This window comes from Rhinoraja longicauda, chromosome 6, assembly GCF_053455715.1.
Source record: "Rhinoraja longicauda isolate Sanriku21f chromosome 6, sRhiLon1.1, whole genome shotgun sequence".
In the NCBI taxonomy this organism is placed as follows: domain Eukaryota; kingdom Metazoa; phylum Chordata; class Chondrichthyes; order Rajiformes; family Arhynchobatidae; genus Rhinoraja; species Rhinoraja longicauda.
This window is the reverse complement of record NC_135958.1, coordinates 42,135,060-42,162,788: the sequence shown is the minus strand read 5'-3', so window position 1 is coordinate 42,162,788 and position 27,729 is coordinate 42,135,060. Positions and strand designations below refer to the sequence as shown.

The window sequence follows — 27,729 nt, the reverse complement described above, 5'->3', positions numbered from 1 at the left end:
GAACTTTGGTCGCATCTCCCCTTCTCTGAATGGTGGCCGATTAGGAGAAGGGGAGATGCAACGAGTCCTGGGTGTCGTGGTACACCAGTCATTGAAAGTAGGCATGTAGGTGCAGCAGGCAGTGAAGAAAACGAATGGTATGTTGGCATTCATAGCGAGGGGATTTGAGTATAGGAGCAGGGAGGTTCTGCTGCAATCTGTGGAATTCTCTGCCACAGAAGGTAGTTGAGGCCAGTTCATTGGCTATATTTAAGAGGGAGTTAGATGTGGCCCTTGTGGCTAAAGGGATCAGGGGTATGGAGAGAAGGCAGGTACGGGATACTGAGTTGGATGATCAGTCATGATCATATTGAATGGCGGTGCAGGCTCGAAGGGCCGAATGGCCTACTCCTGCACCTATTTTCTATGTTCTATGTTTCTATGTTTCAGCAATGTGATTAACACATTGATCTACTTAATATCATCAAAATCGTCTCCTTTGTGTGTTATGCGCGGACCTGATGATTAACACATTGATCTACTTAACCTTTGTAGATCACCATTGAACCTATTAACCTATGTACATCACGTGAGACGTATTCTGTGTGTATAAATATCTTGTGCCAACAAACTTTGGAGATGAGATCACAGTCTTTGACTCAGACACATTTCCCCTTGCACAAGTAAAATAAACCAACTGCTGATGGTTAATGATGATGAATCAAGGCCTTGAGTTTTATTACGGATTGAGACTTTGACGTCTGCACTTCTGACAAGCTAAAAGCCTCTTAAACTGCACTATCGTATTGTCTTCACCGCCCTCTGGCAAAATGTTCCAGGCCCCCACTACTTTCTGTGCAAAACATTTGCCCTGCACATCTCCATCACACTTTGCCCCACTAACTGTACCCTATAGTGTTTGACAGTTTCACTTTGGGAAAACATTCTTGGAAAAAAGCCTGTAACTTTGAGACAGGAGATTTGCAAGGAACTTGCTAAGTCTGGAGAACAGCCATATGAACAGAGAAAAGGCAGACTAGTGAAAATATGACATGCAGGGACATTACATCACGATCAGAGAAATGAGACATGGCCAGATGCCTCATGTCCCACTGTTCAGGCCAACAAGGACAAATGCCACCTTCCATGCCATGTTTTGTTTACATTCTATTATTCAATACACGCTGTATCCAATTCAAATGCTTTTTTTTCTTGATGTGTTACAATGAAGCGTTCATTGTAAAATGTCACTGGATTGACACCTTTTTCATATTAGGTCTTCTACTGCAGATTTTTTTTGACAGAATATGCTACAACTTGGGGATGAATCTTCATACATGAACCACGCCAACCTCTAGCAGAAAGGCAGAAAGAATTTGGAAACAAGAGACTGAGGGTGGTTTTGAAAGGAGTGGTTGAGTGTACCTGGCCCAGCAATGGCTCTGGGTACCAAATCCTTAATGTGCTGCAGAACATTATTCCTACAGAAAAATCAGCACCTGTGGTGTAGGTGGTAGAGTGGTGTAGCAATAGAGCTACTGCCTTACAGCGCCGGAGACCCAGGTTTGATCCTGACTACGGGTGCTGTCTGTATGGAGTTTGTACGTTCTCCCGCGACTTCCCTGGGTTTTTCCCCGAGATTTTCAGTTTCATCCACACTCCAAAGACATATCAGGTTTATAGGTTAATTGGCGTGGTATAAATGTAAATTGTCCCGGGTGTGTGTGTGGGGATCGTTGGTCGGTGTGGGCCGAAGGACCTGTTTCCACACTGTATCTCCAAATCAAACTAAACCTCTAGCCAAGTAGTTACAGTGCAGCTACCACACTGGTTTGGCACAATGTGCAAAACTCACCAAGAACAAACACATCCTGGCAAATTATTTGTTTTGCACCTTCAGGGTAGCAGTCTCAACAGCACTGTCAAACAATAACTCACCAAGAACCCACTTATTAATACACAGTTTAGACTCCAATGGCATTACAATTTTGGTCAAAGTACAGAAGAGATGAATTCTGGAGTAAAGATGGGAATAATTGCTGATGTAGGAAATTCTGGAATGTACAAATTCTAGACAGCATGGGGTCAGGATAAAACCCAGGTCTCTGGCGCTGTAAGGCAACAGCTCTACCACTGTGCCACGGTGCCAGCCAGTACAGATGCCATTACTGAATTAATTAATAAAACAGCACAGGTTGAGCACTAATTTTCTGGCACTCTCGGTTCCAGAGCCTTTCTGGATTATCTGTTTTCCTGGATCAGAGAGATCACATGATAATGAAATGACAATATATGCCTGGCCTGCTAATTACTTCACTGGCGTGACACTAGAGCGCGATGGAGTGCCAGAAACGTAAATGAAATATAAAATGTAAACTGAATGTGAATGGAATGACCTGCCGACCCATCCCTGGCTCGCATCGTCTCCCCGGCTGTTTAGAACCCTAGCTTCCGACTGACAAAGTGAAACAGCGAGTCCATCTACACGCACCGGTTGTTCCAGTGATCCGGCTGTTGTTGCGACTAATGCTGCAGCACCTGGCGAGCACTTTCTTCGGATCGCTAATCCCCCCTCCCCCCCCCCCCCTCTCACCACCTCCTTCTCCCCTGGAGTCGCCGACACACTCCACCTTTGAAGTGACAGCAGGTGAGAGGGCAGGGAGCCCCATGGTGACTGAGCGTGTTCTTTCGGTGGGGGAGGGGGGGACGGGACAATGAAGAATACGCCATCCACAGGGGCTAAAAACTGAGCTGTAACAACAGCCGTTTGAACTGGTGAAGAAGGGCTCACTGGTACAGACTAGCGGCATCAGAGCCTAGTTTTAAAGTGAAACTACACTATATATATATATATATATATATGTATATATGTATGTATGTATATGTGTGCATACATATACACCGTTCAGCCAACACATTATGACCACCTGTCTAATATGCTGTTGGTCCTCCGTGTGCCACCAAAACAGCGCCGACCTGCCGAGGCATGGACACTATAAGATCCCTGAAGGTGTCCTGTGGTATCTGGCACCAAAGCATTAGCAGCAGATCCTGCAGGTCCTGTAAGTTGTGAGGTGGAGCCGCTGTGGATCGGACTTGTCGATCTAGCACATCCCACAGATGCTCAATCGGATTGAGATCTGGAAAACTTGGAGGCCGGAGAACACTGTGAACACTTCATCGTGTTCCTCAAACCATTCCTGAACAATGTGTGCAGTGTGGCAGGGCGCATTTCCTGTTGAAAGAGGCCACTGCCATCAGGGAATACCATTGGCATGAAGGGGTGTACCTGGTCTGCAATGATGTTTAGGTAGGTGGCATGTGTCAAACTGACGTCCACATGAATGGTCGGACCCAGGGTTTCCCAGCAGAACATTGCCCAGAGCATCACGCTCCCTCCACTGGCTTGTCGTCTTCCCACTGTCGGTTCGGACCAGACGGGATAGCCTTCGTTGCCCTAGGGCATTGATGAGCCTTGGGCATCCAACACCCTGCTTGTGGTTTGTCCCTCCTCGGATACTGTCGGTTGGTACTCACCACTGCTGACCGGGAGCACCCCACCAGCCTTGCCGTTTCAGAGATGCATTCAAGAGAGAGCTGGATAGCGCTCTCAAGGATAGCGGAGTCGGGGGGTATGGGGAGAAGGCAGGAACGGGGTACTGATTGAGAATGATCAGCCATGATCACATTGCATGGCGGTGCTGGCTCGAAGGGCCGAATGGCCTCCTCCTGCACCAATTGTCTATTGTCTATTGACCCAGTCATCTGGCCATAACAATTTGGCCCTTGTCAAGTCGCTCAGGTCTTTACTCCTGCCTATTTCTCCCGCATCCAACACATTAACTTCAAGAACTGACTGTTCACTTGCCGCCTAATATATGCCAGCCCTTGACAGGTGCCATTGTAGCAAGATCACCAATGTTATTCATCTCACCTGTCAGTGGTCATAATGTTTTGGCTAATCGATACACACACTGAACTTTTTTTTCTCGTTTATTATATTCTTTACAGTGTACTATGTTTACATATTCTGTTGTGCTGCTCCAAGTAAGAATTTCATTGTTCTCTCTGGGACAATGTAACAATAAAACACTCTTGACTCTCTTGATAAAGTGCTGGACTAACTCAGCCGACTCAGATGGAGCTCTAGGGGCGAGCGGAATCAAGGTATACGGGGAGAAGGCAGGCACAGGTTACTAATTGTGGATGATCAAACATGATCACAATGAATGGCGGTGCTGGCTCAAAGGGCCAAATGGCCTCCTCCTGCACCTATTTTCTCTGTTTTTCTGAGTGAATCAGTGTGAGCAAGGGTCCTGATGTCATCTGTCCCTGTTCTCCAGAGATCCTGAGCCGCTGAATTACTCAGCACTTTGTGTGCTTTTGGTGGGTGAAGGGCTCGCTGGTGCAGACCAGTGGCATCGGCACCTAGTTTTGAAGATGAGCTCGTTGGTGCACCTTGCGAGTCTGGAGTGGGGTCGGAGGCCGGGGCTCTAAATGGCCGGAGAGACAGTGTGAGCCGAGGATGGGTTAGCAGGTCTGTCTGCTATATCTGATATCTGTTATAAGGGGGGTCGTTAAAATGAGGGCTTACTGTATTGTCTTTGTGACAGAATTTGGAGGGAAGATTGAGAGCATTGTTGATTCTTTCTTGACAGACGGACACGACGGGAAAGAGCGCTCGCCATTCGCAATGCCACCTGTGGCCGCTCAGGGAATTTCAACTGAGCTCTCGTAATTTTGTCCGGATTATAATGGTGGGAGGACCATCATTTACCAGAAAATCAGTGTTCAAGCTGTCCGAATTTTTTTTGCAAAAACTTAATCAGTGTTAAGATTTGCAGCCTTGAACCACAGAAAACATTAAACTCAAGATTCTCAAAAAAAAACTTGCAATTGAACTGAATTGCTTAAGTATTGTCTAGATGTTCACCAAAGTCCAACACACGAAGCTTCACTTTGGAATAAAGGAGGTAAAATAGAGAAACCAAACTAATCACCCTACTTACCTTATATTTAATAGCCGGGAGAGCATCCACAAGTTTCTGCAGATTATCGTGCCTTCTTCCAAGCTTCCAATAAAACATAATATTAACAACATTTATACAAATCAATAATTAATCTACTGTCAACTTATTTTAAATGGTACTTTATGTACAACATGTACCTAGTTATGGTGAAAGTCTTTTTCAGTAACAATCCTACTATACCTTAGGCACAATCATACTTAAATACAAGAGTGTAGGAGTAACAGATTACACTAAGGCAGCATGCAAGAGTCACCACATTTCTGGCGCATCTTTTACCCTTCAAGTTCAGAGTTCTTGGAATGTTGATTACACTAAGTAGAACACAGTTTCCTTCATTGTTCAGATAATTTTAAGCAGGGAGAATTTCTTCCTTCCGACGTGTGGGGAATCTGACACAGTGTCTTGGGAAAGATGACAAAGGGAAGGAGGCTACTCGCATTCAGAGTCTGCTGACTTCATTGCACAAGGATTTCATGAGATTTCTACACAAAGAGAAAATCCAGTATAATTGATATGATTCTTCTCCAATTAATAGCCACAGAAACACTTGGCCTTGATTGGAAGATCTGTGAGTGGGGTTTTTGAAAGTTAGGCTTGGAGTCACTGGGGGCAATGTTTAAATCTTCCTTGCTCCTTTCCAGAAATTATAACTACTTGGGAGCCCTGGCTGTTGATGTCCCCGAGCTAGGGACATGACAGTCAAAACCACCCCCCAGATTTGTAGCTCTTCTTAGATTTTCCCTTCTGATTTCTCAACACTCAGGCTACCCACAGGGCAAGCCTGTGAGTGGAGTACAAATAGGCCATGCAACCAAGAATATCAGGGATACCTTTCAACAAAGCTGTTGAATGGTTAAGAGATCACAGAAAAAAAGCATTACTTGGAGATAAATAAAACACATTATTTCTAAATGTTCAGATGAATGTTATCTCAGTGTTTCTGTGCACATATGCTGCTTGGTCTACTGAGTATTTTCAACATTTTGGAATATATTTTACAAATATTTACTATCCAAGTATTTAGATTTTCTATCAGTAACTATTTTACTCACCTTTAAAAAAACTCCTATAACTGCAAGACCATTTTCAGATAGAACAGCTTCATCACTGTTCTTGTATTTCACTGGATTCCAGTGAACCAGATGAAGCTAAAACACAAACAATAAATGCGGTAGATCATGTTAGAACTTTGCATTTTAATACATTAATACCATCAAACAAAAGAAAGAATTACCTGGTGAAATCAGCATCTGTTAACATTTAATGCACTAACATTAATTTTTCACCCATTGAAAACCACATTGGAAGACTCAAATGATGGACAGGCAGGGAGAGGTTTGTGAATATGAGGATAATGAAGTGCTGAAGTGTGTTTACTTCAATACAAGGAGTATTGTGGGCAAAGCTGATGAGCTTACTGCGTGGATCAGTGTTTGCAATTATGATGTTGTGGCCATTATGGAAACTTACTTGCTTGGGGGATATGTCTGGCAGCTCAATGTGCCAGGATTTTGATGTTTCAGATGTGATAAAGAGGGAGGTAAAAGAAATGGAGGATTGGTTTTACTAATCAGGGAGAATGTCACGGCAGTATTCAGAGGACATGCTTGGCAGTAGACATCTACTGAGGCATTATGGGTTGATCTAAAAAAATAAAGGAGCAATCATTCCAACGGGATTATATTATAGGCCATTCAAGAGCCAGCAGGAGATAGAGGCTAGGTAGACAGATTACAGAAGGATTGAAAAGCAACAGGGTTGTTGCAGTGGGTGACTAAGTTCCCCAATATTGACTGGGAGTTAATAGGATTAGAATTTTTTGGGTGTATCCAAGGAGTTTCCTTAAACATGATGCGGATAGTTCGACTCGAGGAGGGACCATACTGGACCTTGTATTGGGAAATGGGGCTGGCCAGGTGACTGATGTTACAGTGGAAGAGCATTTTGCAAATAGTGATCAAAACTCCATAGATTTTATGATTGTTTTGAAAAGGGATTGGTCTGGATGTTGGGATAGGTATTTAATTGGGGCAAGGCAGATTACAATGTCATTAGGTGGGAGCAGTTGTATTGGGCATGTCCACAGCTGACATGTGGGAGTCGTTTAAAGGCTAGATGGTCAAAGTACAGGATCAGCATGTTCCAGTAAGGAGGAGGGGTAAGGATGCCAAGGCATGGGAACCATGGATGACCATGGAGAATGTAAAATTGGTCAGGAAAAAGGAAGTGTATATCAGCAATATGAAAGTGGCATCAGATGAGGAATATAAAACTGAGTAAGTAGGAACTCAAGCCGGCGATTATAAGGCCTATGAAATGTCTTTGGGGAGGCAGATTAAGGAAAATCCCAATGCTTTTTACACCTATGTTAAAAACAAGTGGGTGACCATGGAAAATATAGGACTGCACAAGGATAAAGGAGGGTATCTATTCTTGGAGTTGGCAGATGTAGGTGAAGTACTAAATGAGTACTTTGCATCTGTATTCACCAAGGACTTGGAGGACAGCAAAATCAGTGTGGAGCATAAAAAAGGCTAGGGCAGTTTGAGATGGAGAAGGTGCTGAGGCTCTTGAAGAACATTAAGGTGGATAAGTCCATTGGGCCTGATGGGATCTATCCCAGGTTACTGGGGAGATTGCAGGGGCCTTGACACACGCCTGTTTCTTCACTAGCCACAGGTGAGGTCCTGGAGGACTGGACAGTGGCCAATGGTGTTCCTTTGTTTAAGAAAATAAGTAAAGAGAATCCAGGGAACTATAGTCAGGTGAATCTCATGTCACTGGTAAGGAAACTATTGGAGAATTCTTTGAGATAGGATTTGCTCTAATTTGGAAGAGAATAGGGCTAATTAGGGATAGCCAGCATGGCTTCGTGCGGGGAAGCTCGTGTCTTACTAATTTGATTGAGTTTTTTGAGGAGGTGATGAAGGAGATTGATGAAGGTAGGGCAGTGGATGTTGTATACATGGATCTTAGTAAAGCTTTTGATAAGGCCCCTCATGGATGGCTGATGCAGAAGACTGAGGTGCATGGAATTCACAAAGACTTGGTCGTGTGGATTTGGAACTGATGTATTCATTGAAGAAAGAAGGTTGTGGTGGAAGGAAAATACTCTGGCTGTAGGTCTGTGGCCAGTGGAGTTCCACAGCGATCTGTGCTGGGATGTATGTATATATATCCATACATGTACACACACAAATATATATACACACACGCATATACACCAATGAGCCAAAACATTATGACCACTGATAGGTGAAATAAATAACATTGATTATCTTGTTACAGTGACACCTGTCAAGGGGTGGGATATATTAGGCAGCAAGTGAACAGTCAGTTCTTGAAGTTGATGTGTTGGATGCAGGAGAAATGGGCAGGAGTAAAGACCTGAGCGACTTTGACAAGGGCCAAATTGTTATGGTTAGACGACTGGGTCAGAGCATCTCTGAAACGGCAAGGCTTGTGGGGTGCTCCCGGTCAGCAGTGGCGAGTGCCTACTGACAGTGGTCCGAGGAGGGACAAACCACAAACCGGCGACAGGGTGTTGGGCACCCAAGGCTCATTGATGCGCGAGGGCAGTGATGGCACCAGGATGCACTATGGGAAGATGACAAGCCGGTGGAGGGAGTGTGATGCTCTGGGCAATGTTCTGCTGGGAAACCCTGGGTCCGGCCATTCATGTGGACGTCAATTTGACACATGTCATCTACCGAAACATCGTTGCAGACCAGGTACACCACTTCATGGTAATGGTATTCCCTGATGGCAGTGGCCTCTTTCAGCAGGATAATGTGCCCTGCCACACTGCACACATTGTTCAGGAATGGTTTGAGGAACAAGTGTTGAAGTGTTCACGGTGTTGCCCTGGCCTCCAAATTCTCCAGATCTCAATCCTATTGAGCATCTGTGGGATGTGCTGGATTGACAAGTCCGATCCACAGCGGCTCCACCTCACAACTTACAGGACTTGAAGGATCTGCTGCTAATGCTTTGGTGCCAGATACCACAGGACACCTTCAGGGGTCTTGTAGAGTCCATGCCTCGGCGGGTCGGCGCTGTTTTGGTGGCACACGGAGGACCAACAGCATATTAGGCAGGTGGTAATAATGTTTTGGCTGATCGGTGTATACATGTATGTGTGTGTGTGTATGTATATGTATACACACACACACACACATATATATATAGGCTCTCAGAAGATACAGCGGGATATGGAACAGCTGCGGAAATAAGCGGAGAAATAGCAGATGATGTTCAATCATAGACATAGATAGGTGAGACAGTCAGAACCATTTTGCACCAGGGTTGAAATGCCAAACACTGGAGGGCATAGCCATAAGGTGAGAGGGGGAAATGTTTAAGGGAGATGTGCGGGGCTAATTTGTTTTTTACACAGAGGGTGGTGGGATCTGGAATGCATTGTCAGGTGGAGGCAGATATGATAGTGACGTTTAAGAGTTGTTTCGATAGGCACATGGAAGTGCAGGGAATAGAGGGATATGGTTCATGCACAAGCAGACAAAATCAATTGAATTTGGCATTCTGTTTGGCGCAAACATTGTGGGTCGAAGAGCTTCTTCCCGTGCTGTACTGTTCTATGTTCTATCTACAAAACATTTTCACTGTAATGGAATAATTTGGCAAACAAATAAAACTCCAGTAATACAAAGGTTATTATTCCAATCAAGGAATCAACCTAAACCTTCATTCCCTTCCAATGGCACACCATGGCTGTAACCAACAGTATCGTTGTCAACATTTCCAAAATCCATAATGTTTACCACTTCTTCCCACCCTGCCTCCATAAAGACTATCCCCTACTCCGAATTCCTCTCTGTCTGCTACCTCCGTGCCCTCTACGAGGTGATCCATACTCGGACATCCGAGATGTCCTCTTTCTTTAGGGAACGGTGGTTCCCCTCTTCCATCATAGATGAGGCCCTCACACGGGTCTCCTCAGTATCCCATAGCTCTGCTCTGGCTCCCCCTCCCTCCAGTCACAACAGGGATAGAGTCCCCCTAGACCTCACCTTTCACCCCATCAGCCATCGCATACAACACATAATCCTCCGACATTTCCGCCACCTCCAATGGGATCTCACCACTAGCCACATTCCCATCTCCACCCCATTCTGCTTTCCCCAGAGACCGTTCCCTCCGCAACTCCCTGGTTAATTCATCACTTCCCACCCAAACCACTCCCTTCCCTGCAACTGCAGGAGATGCAATTCCCATTCCTCCTCCCATGACTCCGTCCAAAGACCCCAACAATCCTTTCATGTGAGGCAGAGGTTCACTTGCACCTCCTCCAACCTCATCTATTGTATCTGTTCCTCTTGGTGCGGAATCCTATATAATCAGCGAGACAAAGGCAGACTGGGCGATCGTTTCTCTGAACACCTACACTCAGCCCACCTTGGCCTACACGATCTCCCAGTTGCCAAATATTTTAGCTGGGTTCCCATTACCACAGTGACATTTCTGTCCTGGCCCTCCTCCAGTGTCAGAGTGAGGCCCAACTCAAATTGGAGGAAGAGCACCTCATATTTTGCTTGGGCAGCTTACAATCCAGCGGTATGAATATTGTTTTCTCTATTTTCAAGTAACCCTTGTATTCCCTCTCTCTCCATCCCTCCTCCACCCTACTTGTCCTGCTAGTTTCACTGTTCGTATCCCTACATTACCACATCTTCCACAGCCAACAATCAAACCAGTTAAACATACAAAATAAATGATCTCACCTTATTCCATTACATTCTACAGACAAGTCCTTGCACAGACAAAAGCACAACCCAAATACCTAATGTGCAAATGTTTTTATTGATAATTAATTCTGACTTCAATGTCATCCTATGATACTGGCCTTTCATGATTACCTCTTATGGTAGAATCTGCACCCACGCTTGCCCTGTTGTTTGCATCTTGAACAGCATAAAGGAGGAGAAAACAAATTCAAGATAATATTTTTCAGGCGAATTCTCTTTAACTTTTCTGAACCAAGTTTTTGAAATAAAATTTTAGGGAACAAATGTGGAAGAGTCAAAAACATACCTCAGCAGGATAGAACTGATTATTAATTGCGTGCTCTGATCCCCGATCATTTTCAGCACCCCAGTGAAAATGGAATTCCTTCAATCTGTAATGGTTTTTCAGTGGTCCATTACTAATAACTACAAAACAAAAATGAAAACATTCCAAAGACCATTTAGATAAATATTGTTGTAATTATTTCTTTAAAAATCATTCATTTCAGTGCAAATGCAAAATGAACCAAAACACTATATTTGGACCGCCAACATGGTGTTGCTGATGGATTATCTGGACCTGTACATAGAGAGTGGAAAAGAAGATAAATGGTACGGATCACCTTCTCATGAATTAAATGTAGCTCACAGGAATTGGCATGCTAAATGAATTACAACTTGCATTATTTCCCCTAACATTATTCGGCCAAGTTTGAAATAAAAAAAACTGTTGCCATTTCATTCCATTTGTTTAAATGTTGTATAGTATTCTGAGTAGTGAAATGCCTGGATAGAGTGGATGTGGAGAGGATGTTTCCACTGGTGGGACTAGAGGACATAGCCTCAGAATAAAAGGACGTACCTTTAGAAAGAAGACGAGAAGGAATTTCTTTAGTCAGAGGGTGGTGAATCTGTGGAATTCATTGCCACAGACGGCTGTGGAGGCCATGTCAATGAATGAAGATTGACAGATTCTTGATTAGTAGGAGTGTCAGGGGTTATGGGGTGAAGGCAGGAGAATGGGGTTGAGAGGGAAAGATAGATCAGCCATGATTGAAAGGCGGAGTAGGCATAATGGGCCGAATGGCCTTATTCTGCTCCTAGAACTTATGAATTTATTACAAACCACGTCAGAACAGAATTTTGTGATATGTATTGCAAGACAATGCATTCAAAAATAAACCATGAAGAATTACACCTGGATTTTCATTTAATTTTATCAGGTGATAAATTCTTAAGAAACCAGATTACTAAATCAAACACAAAATAGCTCCTGAATTGTCTTCCAAAATCCTTGAAACTTACATTAGGAACCAGAATGTGGCCATTCCACAACATATGTGAACTAAGGAACATGACCAACCTTAATTATAATTTCCCCATATTTTGTATTTAATGATCATTATGGAATGAGGACTGGTAAGAACTGCTACAAAGTATCCATAATTACTGTGTGAAAGATAATTACTGCACTATATGCCACATAAAGGGCATTAAAGTGGAGAAACTGATGGGATCTATCACGGGTTAAGAGAAGAGATTGTTTTAGTTTTAGAGATAAATCGACCTACCGAATTCCGTACCGACCAGCATACTTACACTATCCTACACACACTTACACTTATTCCAATTTACACTTATTCCAAGCCAATTACCCTACAAACCTGTACGTCTTTGGAGAGTAGGAGGAAACCGAAGATCTCGGAGAAAACCCATGCGGTCATGGGGAGAAGGTACAAACTCCAGAAGCTACAGACAGCACCCATAGTCGGGATCGAACCTGGGTCTACGGAGCTGCAAGACATCAACTCTACCGTTGTGCCGCCCATTGCATGGGCCGAAGATATTTGCAACTTCTCTAGCCACAAGCGAGGCCCGGGAAGACTGGAGAGTAGCCAATGCTGTTCCTTTGTTTAAGAAGGGAAGTATCATATCATATATATACAGCCGGAAACAGGCCTTTTCGGCCCTCCAAGTCCGTGCCGCCCAGTGATCCCCGTACATTAACACTATCCTACACCCACTAGGGACAATTTTTACATTTACCCAGCCAATTAACCTACATAGAGATAATCCAGTGAATTATAGGTCAGTGAGCTTCAGAGGATTCTTCGGGATAGTATTTACTGCCATTTGGAAGTGACTGGGCTAACTAGGAACAGTTAGCATGGTTTTGTAAACGGCAGATCATGTCTTACCAACTTGATCAAGTTTATTTGCAGGAGTTGACATAAGTGATTGATGATAATAAAATGGTGAATGTTTTCTACATGGATTTTAGTAAGGCATTTGATAAAGTCCCCCATGGTAGCATGATCCAAAAGATTAAGACGTACAAGATTCACGACGACCTGATTGTTTGGATTCAGAACCGGCTTATTCATATATGGTCGAGAGTTCTTACAAAAACAACTCGAGCCTAAGTCTGTTAATCATTGTACAAAATCAATTTCTCTACTGCTAATGTTCAAAAATTGAATCCAGCTGTGTTGAAAACATATGTGGATTTCTGCTCTTTGAAAATGATTTCCTTTGCAATGCACTGTGAAAAATAAGGAAAGTTGATTTGGTTTGAAAAGTTATGACATTTGTTCTTTAAAGACAGAAAATGATGTTCTACCTCCAGACTCTAACATCAAAAATTCAGAAATTACACACAATGGCCTTTCTGTCCTGGGCCTCCTCCATTGCCAGAGTAAGGCCACACACAAACTGAAGGAACAGCATCTCATATTTTGCTTGGATAGCTTACAATCCAATGGAAAGAACATTGAATTCTCTAGTTTTAGATATCCTCTAACTAACGCTCCCCACCACTATCCCGCCTCTCCCTTTTCCCAGCTTTCTTCTCCTCCTACCTCCCCAACATTCACACTGAAGGGTCTTGACCCGAAACGTCATCTGTCCATGTTCTGCCTGACCTGCAGAGTTATTCCAGCACTTTGTGTTCTTTAGAGTAAGAATTCATGTATTATATGTATTCATGTCTGATGTACAATAAAAACAGAAATATTTGGAATTACTCAGGAGGTCAAGCATCACCCGTGGAAAGAGAAACAAAATTATTGTTTCAGGTTGAAACATCTGGTTGTCACTTAGCCTATACGTATGCATTTTTTCCAAATGGCCTTCAACCTGCTAGGTTAACTTTCTTTCCAAGAGGCTACCGACTTACATTTTATATTCCAGATTTCCACCATCTACAGTTTTTGATAGTCAAAAATACTAAATTGCATGAATGTGAGAAAAGAGACAGTGCCGATGAGACCAATGCATACTGTTACAATTATCTTCAGGCAATCTTTGCCAGATTCTCATGTGGATTTAGGAGATACAAATCACAATAGTGTTAAATTAAACTTTGTTAAATGTCAAGGACACAATGTTAAAACTGCAAACTCACATGGTCTGATAACATCTATCATTTATTAACCAAGTACATACTAAGTTAATTCTACACATCACAAGTAGTTTCATAGTTTTGGAAATACAGATGGTTTCCAAGACTAATCATCAAAACTAACGGGACACAAATATTTTGCAGAATGCATAAATCCTTTGAAACCTAACCAACGCATGAATCTTTGAAAGATCCATGTTGACTGCACTTTGACATTGATATTAAACTCCATTAAGAGTGCCAACTTACTGAAATCCATGCGATAACAAAATATCCTAATGCTGGAAATGCCCAGTAAGAGAGTGAAAAATTGAGTTAATATTATTGGGCTGTTCTATATAAATTGGAAAAACCAGTAATCTGAAAATGCTCTCACTGTTGAATCCTGAACATTGATAGCATTTTGGGGCGGCACAGTGGCGCAGCGCTAGAGCTGCTGCCTTACAGGGCCAGAGACCTGGGTTCGATCCCGTCTGCAAGTGCTGTCTATATAGAGTTTGTATATTCTCCATGAGTTTTCTCCCGGTGCTTCAATTTCCTCCCACACTCCAAAGATGTACAGGCTTGTTGGTTAATTGGCTTTGGTAAAAATTGTAAATTGTCTAGTATTGCAAATAGTGCTCTTGATCGCTGGTCAATGTGGACACAGTGTGCTGAAGGGCCTGTTTCCCCGCTGTATCTCTAGAGTCTAAAGTCTAATGTCCAGTCAGAAAAAGTCCAGAGGCACTGTTCCGCAAGTTTGCATTGGATTTTGTTGTAACAGTGAGATAGATTAAAGACAGACGTTAGAATAGACAATAGAAAATAGGTGCAGGAGAAGGCCATTCGGCCCTTCGAGCCAGCACCACCATTCAATGTGATCATGGCTGATCATTCTCACCCTAACCCTAACCCTAACCCGTTCCTGCCTTCTCCCCATACCCCCTGACTCCGCTATCCTTAAGAGCTCTATCCAGCTCTCTCTTGAATGTATTCAGAGAATTGGCCTCTACTGCCCTCTGAGGCAGAGAATTCCACAGATTCACAACTCTCTGACTAAAAAAGTTTTTCCTCATCTCTGCACCGGCGACTGTGCAATCCTGCTCCTTCTCGACCTCAGCGCAGCGTTCGATACAGTGGACCACACCATCCTTATTGACCGTCTCCGGTACGCGGTTGGCATTGATGGCACTGCCCTGAGCTGGTTCGTTTCCTACCTCAAAGATAGGAGTTTCGCCATCAACATAGGCAGTTATTCCTCTTCTCCAGCTAGCCTCTCCTGCGGAGTTCCACAAGGCTCCATCCTAGGCCCCATTCTCTTCTCTCTATACATGCTCCCCCTTGGCCAAATCATTCAAAGGCACGGCATTTCTTTCCACTGCTATGCCGATGACACACAGCTTTACCTCCCCCTGAAACCCAACAACCAGTCAAATTTAAACAGCCTCTTACACTGCCTTGAGGACATAAAATGTTGGATGGCACAGAACTTCCTCCAATTAAACGAGAGCAAGTCTGAGGTCATCCTATTCGGCCCCCCCGACTCCATCAAATCGATAACAGGCAGTCTTGGAAGCCTATCCTGCCTAGTCAAACCGCATGTCAAAAACCTCGGCGTGATATTTGACTCTGCATTAAAGTTTGACAAGCAAATCAATGCTGTGGTAAAAGCCAGCTTCTTCCAACTTCGTACCATAGCTAAAATCAAATCTTTCCTCCAATTCGACGACACTGAAAAAATCAATCACGCTTTCATTTCCTCCCGCCTAGACTACTGCAACTCCCTATACACTGGGATCAGCCAATCATCCCTGTCCCGCCTGCAACCGGTCAAAACGCCGCAGCGAGACTCCTGACGGGTACCCGTAAAAGGGACCACATCACGCCGATTCTGGCCTCTCTCCACTGGCTCCCTGTACGGTACAGAATCAACTTCAAGCTCCTCCTATTCACATATAAAGCCCTAAATGGACATTCCCCCCCCTACATCAAAAATCTTCTAACCCACCTCTCTAACTCCAGGTCCCTCAGGTCGGCCGACTTGGGGCTACTCACTATCCCGCGATCTAGGCTTAAGCTCAGGGGTGACCGCGCTTTTGCGGTTGCAGCTCCTAGACTGTAGAATAGCATCCCTCTCCCCATCAGAACTGCCCCCTCCATCGACTCCTTTAAGTCCAGGCTCAAAACCTATTTCTACTCCCTAGCGTTTGAGGCCCATTGAGGAAGCACTGTGAACTGTTTTGTATGTCCTGTTATGTTTGTGTGCTACTGTATGTTTCATTTTTTCCTTAGTACCTAAACAGATGTACAGCACTTTGGTCAACGTGGGTTGTTTTTAAATGTGCTATACAAATAAAATTGACTTGACTTAAATGGCCTACCCCTTATTCTTAAACTGTGGCCCCTGGTTCTGACTCCCCCAACATTGGGAACATGTTTCCTGCCTCTAACGTGTCCAACCCCTTAATAATTTTATACGTTTCGATAAGATCCCCTCTCATCCTTCTAATAGGTGCAATGGAGAATAGGTGCAATGATGAATTAAAGTGACAACAAATAATACCAAAAGTTGGGAATTTGAGCAGTAATTATTTGGAAGAATGATCAAATCTTGAGGCATCAAATTGTGATCTGCAACTGGAAACCTGCCATTGTTAAAGTCACAACCAATTATGAATGGCCATTACAAAACAAGATAATTAAGGGCACAATATTATACCATGGACAAAAGACTGCCTTAAAATGGAGGGATTAGTGATTGAAAAAAAAAATCAACTTTATTTCATCTTACCGTTATTTTCAATAAACAGCAAATACTTGCTGTTTTGTAATAGAATCATGGTCTTAGTGTGGGAACAGGTCCTTCGGCCCCACTTGCCCACGCCGCCCAACATGCCCCATCTACCTACGTTTGTCCCATAATCCTCTAAACCTATCCAAATGTTTTAAACGTTGTGATGGTACCTGCTTCTGGCAGCTCGTTCCATGTACCTAGCACCCTTTGTGCCCCTTATTAAATCTTTCCCCCTCACCTTAACCTATGTCCTCTGGTTTTTGATTCTCCTACTATGGGTAAAAGACGGTATAAGATCGCCCCTTATCCTCCTGCGCTCCAAGGAATAAAGTCCTAGCCTGCTCAATCTTTCCCTCTGGCACAGGTCCTCAAGTCCTGGCAAAATCCTCATAAATCTTCTCTGCATCCTTTCCAGCTTAACAACATCTTTCCTATAGCAGGGTGACCAACTGAACACAATAGTTCTTTCATATTACATTCTAGAATCTGCCGTCTACATATTTTCTCTCTCGTGATGTTTTCAGGGTTAAGTTAGGAACCAAACACATTTCTGTCAGGAGCATTAAAGTCATTCCATACATTTTATCTCAGCTTGTTTAAAAATTAAATATCTGCATTTTCTGTAACTATATTCACAACACATTTTGCCAAAAGCTCCAAAAGTTACACAGAAGTGTTTTCTTAATTAATAAATTAATATGTTCCTACATTTTGGGTGATTATGGGAAAATCGGAGTTGAAATTGATAGCAATTTTCAATTTTGCAGCTGTATCTTACGGCAACAATTCCCCGGGCTGTGATCCAGTACATCTAACATTAAAGGCCTTTACTATGAAAATCAACCAACTCGAGCTGCAACATGAATTCAAGGTACTTACAGCCCCACTATAAAATATTTTGAACATTTATGCTAAATTACACAAAAATTAAAGTGAATTTTAATGGGCTGCTCAGCAATAAGTACTGTGCAAATGATCTAATGCTCCAAATCTAATACTTGGAATGTAACTTTCTTACAAGACGTGGTTAAAATGGTTCAAATCTATAAGTATGTACATTTGATGTTGCATAATACTTAAATTTGTTCCAGATTGCCTGCCAATTAAGTCCTTTAATGTGATTGGCTCCTTAACTGGCTTTGCAACACATCTGTTTGGCACAAAGGACTCCTTTTGATCCCGTCTCCATCAATACCCGTAGGCGAAAAAAGGAAAGCCAGGGAAGGCACACAGTCAAGGAAGGCACACATCCAAAAAAATGAATTTATCCTAAATGGAATCCAAAAATACTGAAAGTATACCTTTCAGTAGCGCAGCGGTAGAGTTGTTGCTTTACAGCGAATGCAGCGCCGGAGACTCAGGTTCGATCCTGACTACGGGTGCTGCACTGTAAGGAGTTTGTACGTTCTCCCCGTGACCTGCGTGGGTTTTCTCCGAGATTTTCGGTTTCCTCCCACACTCCAAAGACGTACAGGTATGTAGGTTAATTGGCTGGGTAAATGTAAAAATTGTCCCTAGTGGGTGTAGGATAGTGTTAATGTACGGGGATCGTTGGGCGGCACGGACTTGGTGGGCCGAAAAGGCCTGTTTCCGGCTGTATGTATATGATATGATTAAGCTAACCTTTGCTTTCTCCCCCAAATTTTCCCTGGCCACTAGCCATACAGCACAGAAACAGGCCCTTCAGCCCAACTTGCCTCTCCCAACCAAGAAGCCAGATCTACACTGGCCCCACTTGCCCAGTTTGGCCCATATCCTTCTAAACCTTTCCTATCCATCTACCTATCCAAATGTCTTTTAAATATTGTTATAGTTTTGCCTCAGCTACTTCCTCCGGCAGCTCCTTACATATACCCACCACCTTCTGTGTGGAAATGTTGCCCCTCAGATTCTCATTAATCTCCTCTCATCTTAAAACCATGTTCTCTGTTTCTTGACTCCCCTACTCTGGATAAAGAACTCTGTGCATCTACCCTATCTGTTTGTACTAATGATAATACAAAAGGAATTTCCATCGCCAGACTCATCTTCCCCATCCCTTAAGAATTCCATAGGGAACATCATTTCCACATGCACTCTTCCATCTCCATGAACCATTCTCACTAACTTTCTAAGGAACTGTGAAAGTTGCAACATCTACCTGTGATGGATGTTTCTTTTTTTTGTTTTGTGTTGGTTTGTGATTGTGTGTGTAATTGCTTATTTTTATTGCTCTTATTGTTGGACTGTGGGTTACGAAATCTCATCCAAAAGACTTGTTTTTTTTGGATGACAATAAAGGTTATTCTGATTCTGATTCTGAACCTCAGGCTGCCAGAAAGTGCTGAAAGATGAAGCAGTATTTATTTACAATCTAGAGTAACTCAGTGGGTCAGGCAGCATCTCGGGAGAGACGGAATGGGTGATTTTTCGGGTCGAGGGTCTCGACCTGAAACGTCACCCATTCCTTCTCTCCCAAGATGCTGCCTGACCCGCTGAGTTACTCCAGCAATTTGGGTCTACCTTCGATTTTAACCAGCATCTGCAGTTTTTTTCCTCCACTTTATTTACAATCAAATGTATTGTTTTCGTGCTCATGATTTCTTTCTTCTACATCGGAAAAGCAAATACTGATTGAATGATCTTTTTGCAGAACACCTTAATAAACTACCATTGTTCAGCCCATTTGCCCAGCTGATCAAGATCCCACTGTAATTCTTGATTTACCAAGCATTTTAGTATCATCTGAAAAGTTATTTATCATGCCTTGTATATTCTCATCCAAATCATTGATATAGATGGCAAACAGCACTGGGACCAGCAATGATCCCTGAGGCACACCTGCAGTCACAGGCCTGCAGTCCCAAAACAGGTTTACACCACCATTCTCTGCTTCCTACCATAAAGACAATTTTGTATCCAGTTAGCAAGCTCTCCCTGGATTCATGGCAACATTTTGCAAATGACTTAATGCTGTAAAAGACATACACTTAACAAAATGGGAAGCTTATGGAGAAAATACAGTTCAGCACAAGTGTAGCTAAAATTATGAGCTTGGATTTTCAGTTTTATCAAAAGGGGCAAAATTCAAAATTTACCTGTGAAAACATTTCATAAAGCAATAGTGAATTTATATCACATCAGGGCCAAACATAAACTATTGACAATAGCTTATATTTTATACTTGAACGATGGCAGCTCACTGTGATGTATACATGCAACAATATGGTAAAGCTGTGCCTGCGCAGTTGCTAAAATACACGGAGAGTTAAAATGGCGATCTTGTGTCCAGACCTGTGTTGTTTTGGTCTCCCACTCAATGCGTGCTTTAGAGAATGATACTGAGTAAAACGTATCATTAATTGGCGACGAGGATAAACTTGTTTTGAAGTTTCGCCTGGTGACTTGCTGTTGTGGCTACAATGGCTATTTTTGGCTCAATAGGAGAATTTGTTGCACAGGACGACTGGGTGCAGTACGCCGAGCGCTTTGAACATTACTTCCTAGCCAACGACAGTACAGATGCAGGAAAGAAGAGGGCCATCTTGCTTTCCGTGTGTGGAGGACCAACGTACAGACTCATCGAGTTTACTTGCTCCACAGAAACCTGGGCAAGTTGAATATTCTGAGATTGTGTCAACAGTCACGAATCACAAGGTCCCGAAACCGTCGGTCATCGTCCAGCGTTACAAATTCAACAATCGTCATCGTCAGCCGGGTGAGTCAGTTGCTGATTACGTGGCCGAGTTACGTCACCTCGCTGAACATTGTGCTTATGGTTCGAAGCTCAATGAAATGTTACGTGATCGTTTGGTGTGTGGGATTGATGATGACCGCATTCAGCGTCGATTATTGTCGGAAGCCACGCTGGATTTCGACAAGGCACTCGGTATCGCCACCGCTATGGAGACGGCAGACCGCAACACGGCTGATCTCCATGACGGGAAACAAAAGCCCAGCGAAGCGATAAATATAATCGCGAAATCAAGGGGGCCTCACAGTGGTCAGCCCAAGCGGGGAACCATAAGAGGATCTTTGTGTTATCGCTGTGGTGGCTCTCCCAACGCTGACCTGAACGACTGTCCAGCAAAACAGGTGGAGTGTTTCAACTGCGGTAAAAAAGGGCATTTCTCACGGGTGTGCAAGTCGAGTGGGAAAAATGCTCAGTGGAAGGAAAAAACGGCAGAAAATCAGTCAGCCGGAAAAACGGATAAAAGCCACCAACTGACTGAGGCAGGTGTATGGTCTTTATCATACTAAAAGTGAGAAGAAAGTTACTCCTTTCACTGTGGACATGTGTGTGGGGGGAAAGACTATCCCCATGCAAATCGACACTGGAGCTGGAGTTACGCTTATCAGTGAAGAGACGTGGAAGGACCAGTGGGGAAAAGGTGAAAGGTTACGCCTTCGTGATAGCACCGTAGTTCTCCGTACTTACACTGGAGAGAAAGTGGAATTGTTGGGAGAATATTCGGTGCCTGTCTCTCACAACCAGCAAACAGCGACGCTCAAGCTGCTGGTAGCGAAGGGGGCGGGACCAAGCCTACTTGGCGTGAGTAGTTGAAAGTTCTGCGACTCAACTGGCAGGAGGTGAACCAGGTCAACGTGAACGACCGCCTGCAGAGCCTCCTCTCTAAATACGGTAACCTCTTCAAAGCGGAACTCGGGACGCTCAAGGGCTTCGAAGTCGACATCTACATCGACCCGGCCGTACCACCGAAATTCATCAAGGCTCGACCAGTGCCGCTGGCCCGTCGCGATCGCGTTGATTGCGAATTAGATCGCCTACAGGAGGAGAAAATCATAGAACCCGTTCAACACTCGAAATGGGCGGCACCGATTGTCTCCATTGACAAGGCAGACGGTAGCGTGAGAATCTGCGGAAATTACAGGTTAACGGTGAATACAGCAGCTCGATCTGATACGTATCCGATACCTCGGATTGATGAGTTGTTTACGAAGCTGGTGAAGGGGAAGCAGTTCACCAAACTTGACCTGTCGCACGCTTACCAGCAGTTGGTTTTGTCGTCCAGATGCCGTGAACTGGTGACGATAAATACCCATCGCGGTTTATTCCAATACACCAGAATGCCGTTTGGCATTTCAACAGCACTGGCTGTATTTCCGCGTACGATGGACAATCTTCTGGCGGGGATTTCTGGGGTTGCGGTGTATCTGGACGATCTGCTCGTCACAGGTAGTTCCGAGGAAGAACACCTCTACAACCTCGAACAAGTCCTCCGCAGGCTCCAAGATGCAGGCCTACGACTGAAACGAGAAAAATGCGCCTTTCTCGTCAATGAAGTCCAATACCTGGGCCATAAGGTGAGCGCTGAAGGGCTGCAGCCAGTGGATGAACGAGTCAAAGCCATCGATGAGCTGGCTCAACCCAAGAACGTCAGAGAACTGAAGGCGTTCCTTGGGATGCTGAACTATTGCGGCAAATTTCTGCCTAATCTCTCAACCATGCTCGAACCGCTTCATCAACTGCTGCGTAAAACGGTTCGATGGCACTGGGGACCAGCTCAGCAGAAGGCGTTCACACAAGCTAAGCAAAGCCTGAAATCGTCCAAATTTCTGACGCACTACGACAGCAACAAGCCGCTCATTCTCTCCTGCGACGCCAGCCCTTACGGAGTAGTGGCAGTGCTGTCACACGTCATGGAAGATGGCACGGAAATGCCAATACGCTATGCTTCACGCAGTCTGAATAACGCCGAACGCAACTACTCGCAGCTGGATAAGGTGGGTCTAGCCATAGTCTTTGGCGTCAAGAAGTTCCACACATACTTGTACGGACGACGATTCGTAATCAACACCGACCATAAGCCGCTTCTTGGGTTGTTCAGTAACAACAAGGCCATTCCGCTAATGGCTTCGCCGTGAGTGATTCGCTGGTCGCTAAAACTGGCAGCATACGAGTACGACATCGCGTACAAACCGGGGTCAGCCAATGCCAATGCAGACGCGCTTAGCCGACTCCCACGACAAGCAACGGTATCGCAAGCGCCAATACCAGAAATCGTCTTTCTGATGAGCGAGTTGGAGAAATCGCCCATCACTCCGTCGCGTGTTCACACCATGACGCAGAGGGATCCGATTCTGTCTCGTGTTCGCGAATACATCATGAGCGGGTGGCCAGACAAACCACCAAATGATGATTTCAAGCCCTACTTCAGTCGCAAAGTGGAGCTGAGCGTTCACGAGGGTTGTCTTCTCTGGGGTAGTCGTGTTGTACTACCACCCCAATGTCGCTCGCAAATGATCGAGGAAGTGCATGATGCCCATCCGGGTATTGTGAAGATGAAAGCGATTGCTAGAAGTTGTGTGTGGTAGCCTGGAACCGATAAGGACTTGGAGCACAAAGTCCGAGCATGTTCAGAATGCCAAATGCATCAGCGGGATCCGCCCAAAGCACCATTGCATTCATGGGAGCATCCTAGTCAACCGTGGTCGCGAGTTCATGTTGATTATGCCGGCCCGGTACAAGGAAAGATGTTGCTTGTTCTCATCGACGCATATTCAAAGTGGATTGAAGTGCATATCACAAGTGAATCAACCAGTGACGTCACCATCGACAAGCTTCGCTTCGTGTTCGTGACACATGGCCTTCCGCATACACTGGTTTCTGACAATGGCCCATGTTTCACTAGTGAAAAGTTCGCAAAGTTCATGAAAGCGAATGGCATTCGTCATGTCAAACGTGTGCCATACCATCCAGCAACCAATGGTCTCGCAGAGCGCGCCTTGCAGACGGTGAAGGCAGCACTCCGCAAGATGTCGGGACCGCTGCAAACGCGTGTCGCTCGATTCCTCATCTCATATCGTTCAACGCCGCAAACTACTACAACGCAAACGCCGGCTGAAATGCTGATGAAAAGGAAAATTCGCACGCGTTTCAGCATCGCGGTGCCAGATGAAAGAGCGACCATTGGTGACAAACAACTCTCGCAAAAGTTGCACCACGATTCGCGCCCAGCTCAACAATTTGAGGAGGGAGAGAGCGTGCTAGTGCGCAACTACGCGAGAGGGGAGAAATGGGTACCAGGACACATCGTAAAGAAGCTACGTCCTGTCTCGTACCAGGTCGAGGTTCACGTCAACGGGGTAGAAATCTGGAAATGTCACGCAGACCAGATTCTGAAACGAGAAATCGACTCTCCCACAACCAACGAAACAGGAGATTCGATAGATTTCGACAGGGATACGCCCACAGTGCGCGATGAAGATGTCAGCGAAAGAAGCGTTGCACAGGAAAACACGAAAGAAGCATTGCACCTGAAAACGTCGACGAAAGCCATCACGATGACACCATCGAGGACGCGACATCAGAGCGCAACGAAGAAAGCAATTCAGGGCGTAAGCAGTACCCAAAGAGAAATAGAAAGCGACCGGATTATTACGGATTCTGAAAACGGACTTGACTATACGGACTTGATTATACGGACTCGGTTATATGGACAATGTAAACGCCACGAAAATTTGGTTATCATTAATAGATAGATACCAAAATGATGCATGTTTTTGGACTTACTTAAATGGGGTTTTGTATAGAAAAATACTTTGGAAACATAATGTATAAAGATCATTATGATAAAAAAAAGTATCACAATTCTCAGGGGGGAGATATGTGATGTATACATGCAACAATATGGTAAAGCTGCTATGCGATGTATACATGCAACAATATGGTAAAGCTGTGCCTGCGCAGCTGCTAAAATACACGGAGAGTTAAAATGGCGATCTTGTGTCCAGACCTGTGTTGTTTTGGTCTCCCACTCAATGCGTGCTTTAGAGAATGATACTGAGTAAAACGTATCACTCACTGCCTTCTATTGGAAAGTAGCAAGAAAACTCATTCAGCCAAACTCTGCATCTGTCACCTGATTGCACAAGTGAACTGTCTATTAGTATATCTGCTGTTGTTGTTGCTTGAAAGAATCTTGTTACACAACATTCCAAGAATAAAGGGGAGGCCATTTAAAAGAGGTGAGAAGGAACTTTTTCACTCAGAGTTGTGAATTTGTTGAATTCTCTGCCACAGGGCAGTGGAGGCCAAATCATCTCCAAATCACAATCCTGCACCTATTTTCGATGTTTCTATTTCCTTATGGAGCAAGCAATTCTAGCCATGGATCTTGACATCCAAGTATGGAAAAATGCATTATTTAGGTATGTGGAGCACATACTTACTGACACAATTTGAGTCACATGTTGAAGGGGTTGACTTTGGCTCTAAATTGTAAAAACTTCTAATTCTCCTTAAATCAAGGAGTTTTTCCATCAAAACAGTCAAATGGTGAGAAGCAGCCAGGGCTAATAGCACTATGGGGTTGCTGGCAGTTACAACAACTCTTTTTTTTTAGAGATACAGCGCGAAAACAGGCCCACGGGGTCCGCGCCGACCAGCGATCCCCGCATATTAACACGATCCTACACCCACTAGGGACATTTTTTTTACATTTACCAAGCCAATTAACCTGCAAACCCTGTACGTCTTTGGAGTGTGGGCGGAAACCGAAGATCTTGGAGATCACGGGGAGAATGTACAAACTCCGTACAGACAGCAGCTGTAGTCAGGATCGAACCCGGGTCTCCGGTGCTGCATTTGCTGCAAGGCAGACATCCTACCGCTGCGCCACCGTGACCGCCCAACTCTTGCAGTAAGTTGAATGCAAAACAAGGAAAACGCCTCCAAACAAGCTGCCAAAAGAATTCGATTACAAAATAATTTTCTGCAGCAAATTAACTGGGCATACATTCCCTTAACTGTTAGCATTGACAGATTATATAATGCATTTTGGTAAAAGAATCTCAACAGTCTGGATAAAAGATATGCTGCCCAGAAAACCCTGAAACATTTAAATCATCCACTTGTTACACAATCTGACAGCTCTGCAATTATTAAGAATTTCAATTAAACTTCAATAAAAAGATAATCTGCCTACTTGTGTGGTGTGAAAATGCACACCTCCAGATTCAGGGACAGTTTCTTCCCTGCTGTTATCAGGCAACTGAATCATCCTACCACAACCAGAGCAGTGCTGAACTACTATTTCCCTCATTGGTGATCCCCGGACGATCACCCGGACTTTGCTGGCGTTACCTTGCACTAAACGTTATTCCCTTATCATGCATCTATTCACTGTAAATGGCTTGATTGTAATCATGTTTTGTCTTTCTGCCGACTGATTAGCATGCAACAAAAGCTTTTCACAACACGTGACAATAAACTAAACTTCAAATAAAACAGCATCTTTGTGTCTGCTGAAATTGTCTGACATCTTTCAAATGGTGAACTCTGGCAATTAATGTTGTTAATGTAATTTCTTCTGATGTTTTATAATTCAGCAAATTAATACATATGTAGTACGTTTTGTTTCCAGGATCTGCCAGGAAATGGCATTTAAAGCAGAAGGTGCTGGAAACATTCAGCAGGTATGCCAGTAAAGGTGAAGGACATGCTTAAATGTTTAACTCAATATTTTATCAGAATGGTAAATAATAGTCTTTGTAACTTTGCCCCAAAGCTATGTGACCCTTGCTCTCAATGTAACTTTTTAGACATTAACAACTCAAGAGTATATAATTCCTCTTACCCGAGTTGTCTTTGGAGTCTTCAAATTCCACCTGGAAAAAATAGCCGGTGTTTCTGAGTCGAAGGCAACTATTTCGGTCATACGAGATTTGTAAAGGTTTCAGTTGTGCATCATACACACTCCTGACAGAGCTTAGGTCAATAGGCGATTGCCGGGCCCCGTTTGAGACTGATGTGCAAATCTGCCATTCGTCTGGGAAGATGAATAAAAACATTTAACCTGACGGTAACGGTCAGCAGATGACAGATGGTTGGTTCCTTGAATAAACGTATGAAAATTGCTGACAGTACGTACAGATGTCACGACAAAGGCAGATCAAATTAACTTAAAAATATATATATTTAATCCAAACTTGGGGCGAGACGCTAGTTTAATTGACTAAAAAGAGCATCACAGAATTAGAATACTCGAATAATATTGAAAACAATGTATCAATGTTTACTTATTTATCTATTTATTCACTTCCCTGTGTTCTCTAAATCCCTGTAAAGCGTCTTTGAGTATATGAAAAGCGCTATATAAATGTAATGCATTATTATTATTATCTATCTATTCAATCTATCTTTAAAAGACAATTAAGAGTAAACAGAAAATTGTTGGAATGCCAAGATGATTACTTACTTCTTGTCTCGGTGTGCGTGCAAGAGGCAAGATTGCAATTCCTAACCCGGATCCAGGCATGCCTTATTGGGAAACGTTTGGTAAAAGCGAGAACTGACGTGAAAGAAAATACCATTTTGGTTTTACAGCGGTAGGTGGGACAGCGATTCACTGCAAACTAGATCAACATCTGATCCGAAATGGTCGTCAAGGCTGAATTGTAACTGAAGCAACCAGTTTATGCAATAATCCATCTATTGCAAAAATGTTTTGCGCTTCTATTTGTTTTTGTCTTTCGCCTTCCGGCTGAATTGCTTTTGCTGCACGAACCCACCTATTCAATTGAACGAGTTACCATGACGCATGCGCTCCTCAGTCCGCGAATCCAGCTCCAGTCATGAAGCACTCATATTTCACCAGGAACAGCGTTCGTCGCAAGAAAAAGAGGGTGACATTTGTCGTCGGTGACTTTAGATCGCCTAGAAACAATTAATGACCAATGTCAATTTCATTATAATAAAGAAATAGACAAGAGCAATTAAAGTGAACAAATAATGTTTTAGCTATTCGCTGAGGGTACTTATTGACCACTCCACATCTAATCAGTTTTGTATTGTGCCAAAGA

At 43.8% G+C, this 27,729-nt stretch overlaps 1 protein-coding gene across 1 annotated transcript in view; it reads right to left on the bottom strand.

Moving 5' to 3' along the window:
• ca5a (carbonic anhydrase Va) overlaps nucleotides 1-27,729 on the bottom strand; it is a 54,598-nt gene that overhangs the window by 6,633 nt on the left and 20,236 nt on the right. The window contains exons 3-7 of the mRNA XM_078400888.1: nucleotides 27,126-27,583; nucleotides 26,505-26,696; nucleotides 11,061-11,179; nucleotides 6,062-6,157; nucleotides 4,989-5,051 (exon numbers count right to left, since the gene is read on the bottom strand). Coding sequence (XP_078257014.1) covers nucleotides 4,989-5,051; nucleotides 6,062-6,157; nucleotides 11,061-11,179; nucleotides 26,505-26,696; nucleotides 27,126-27,240 — 585 coding nt within the window. The 5' untranslated portion in view covers nucleotides 27,241-27,583. The remainder of the gene's footprint in view (nucleotides 1-4,988; nucleotides 5,052-6,061; nucleotides 6,158-11,060; nucleotides 11,180-26,504; nucleotides 26,697-27,125; nucleotides 27,584-27,729) is intronic.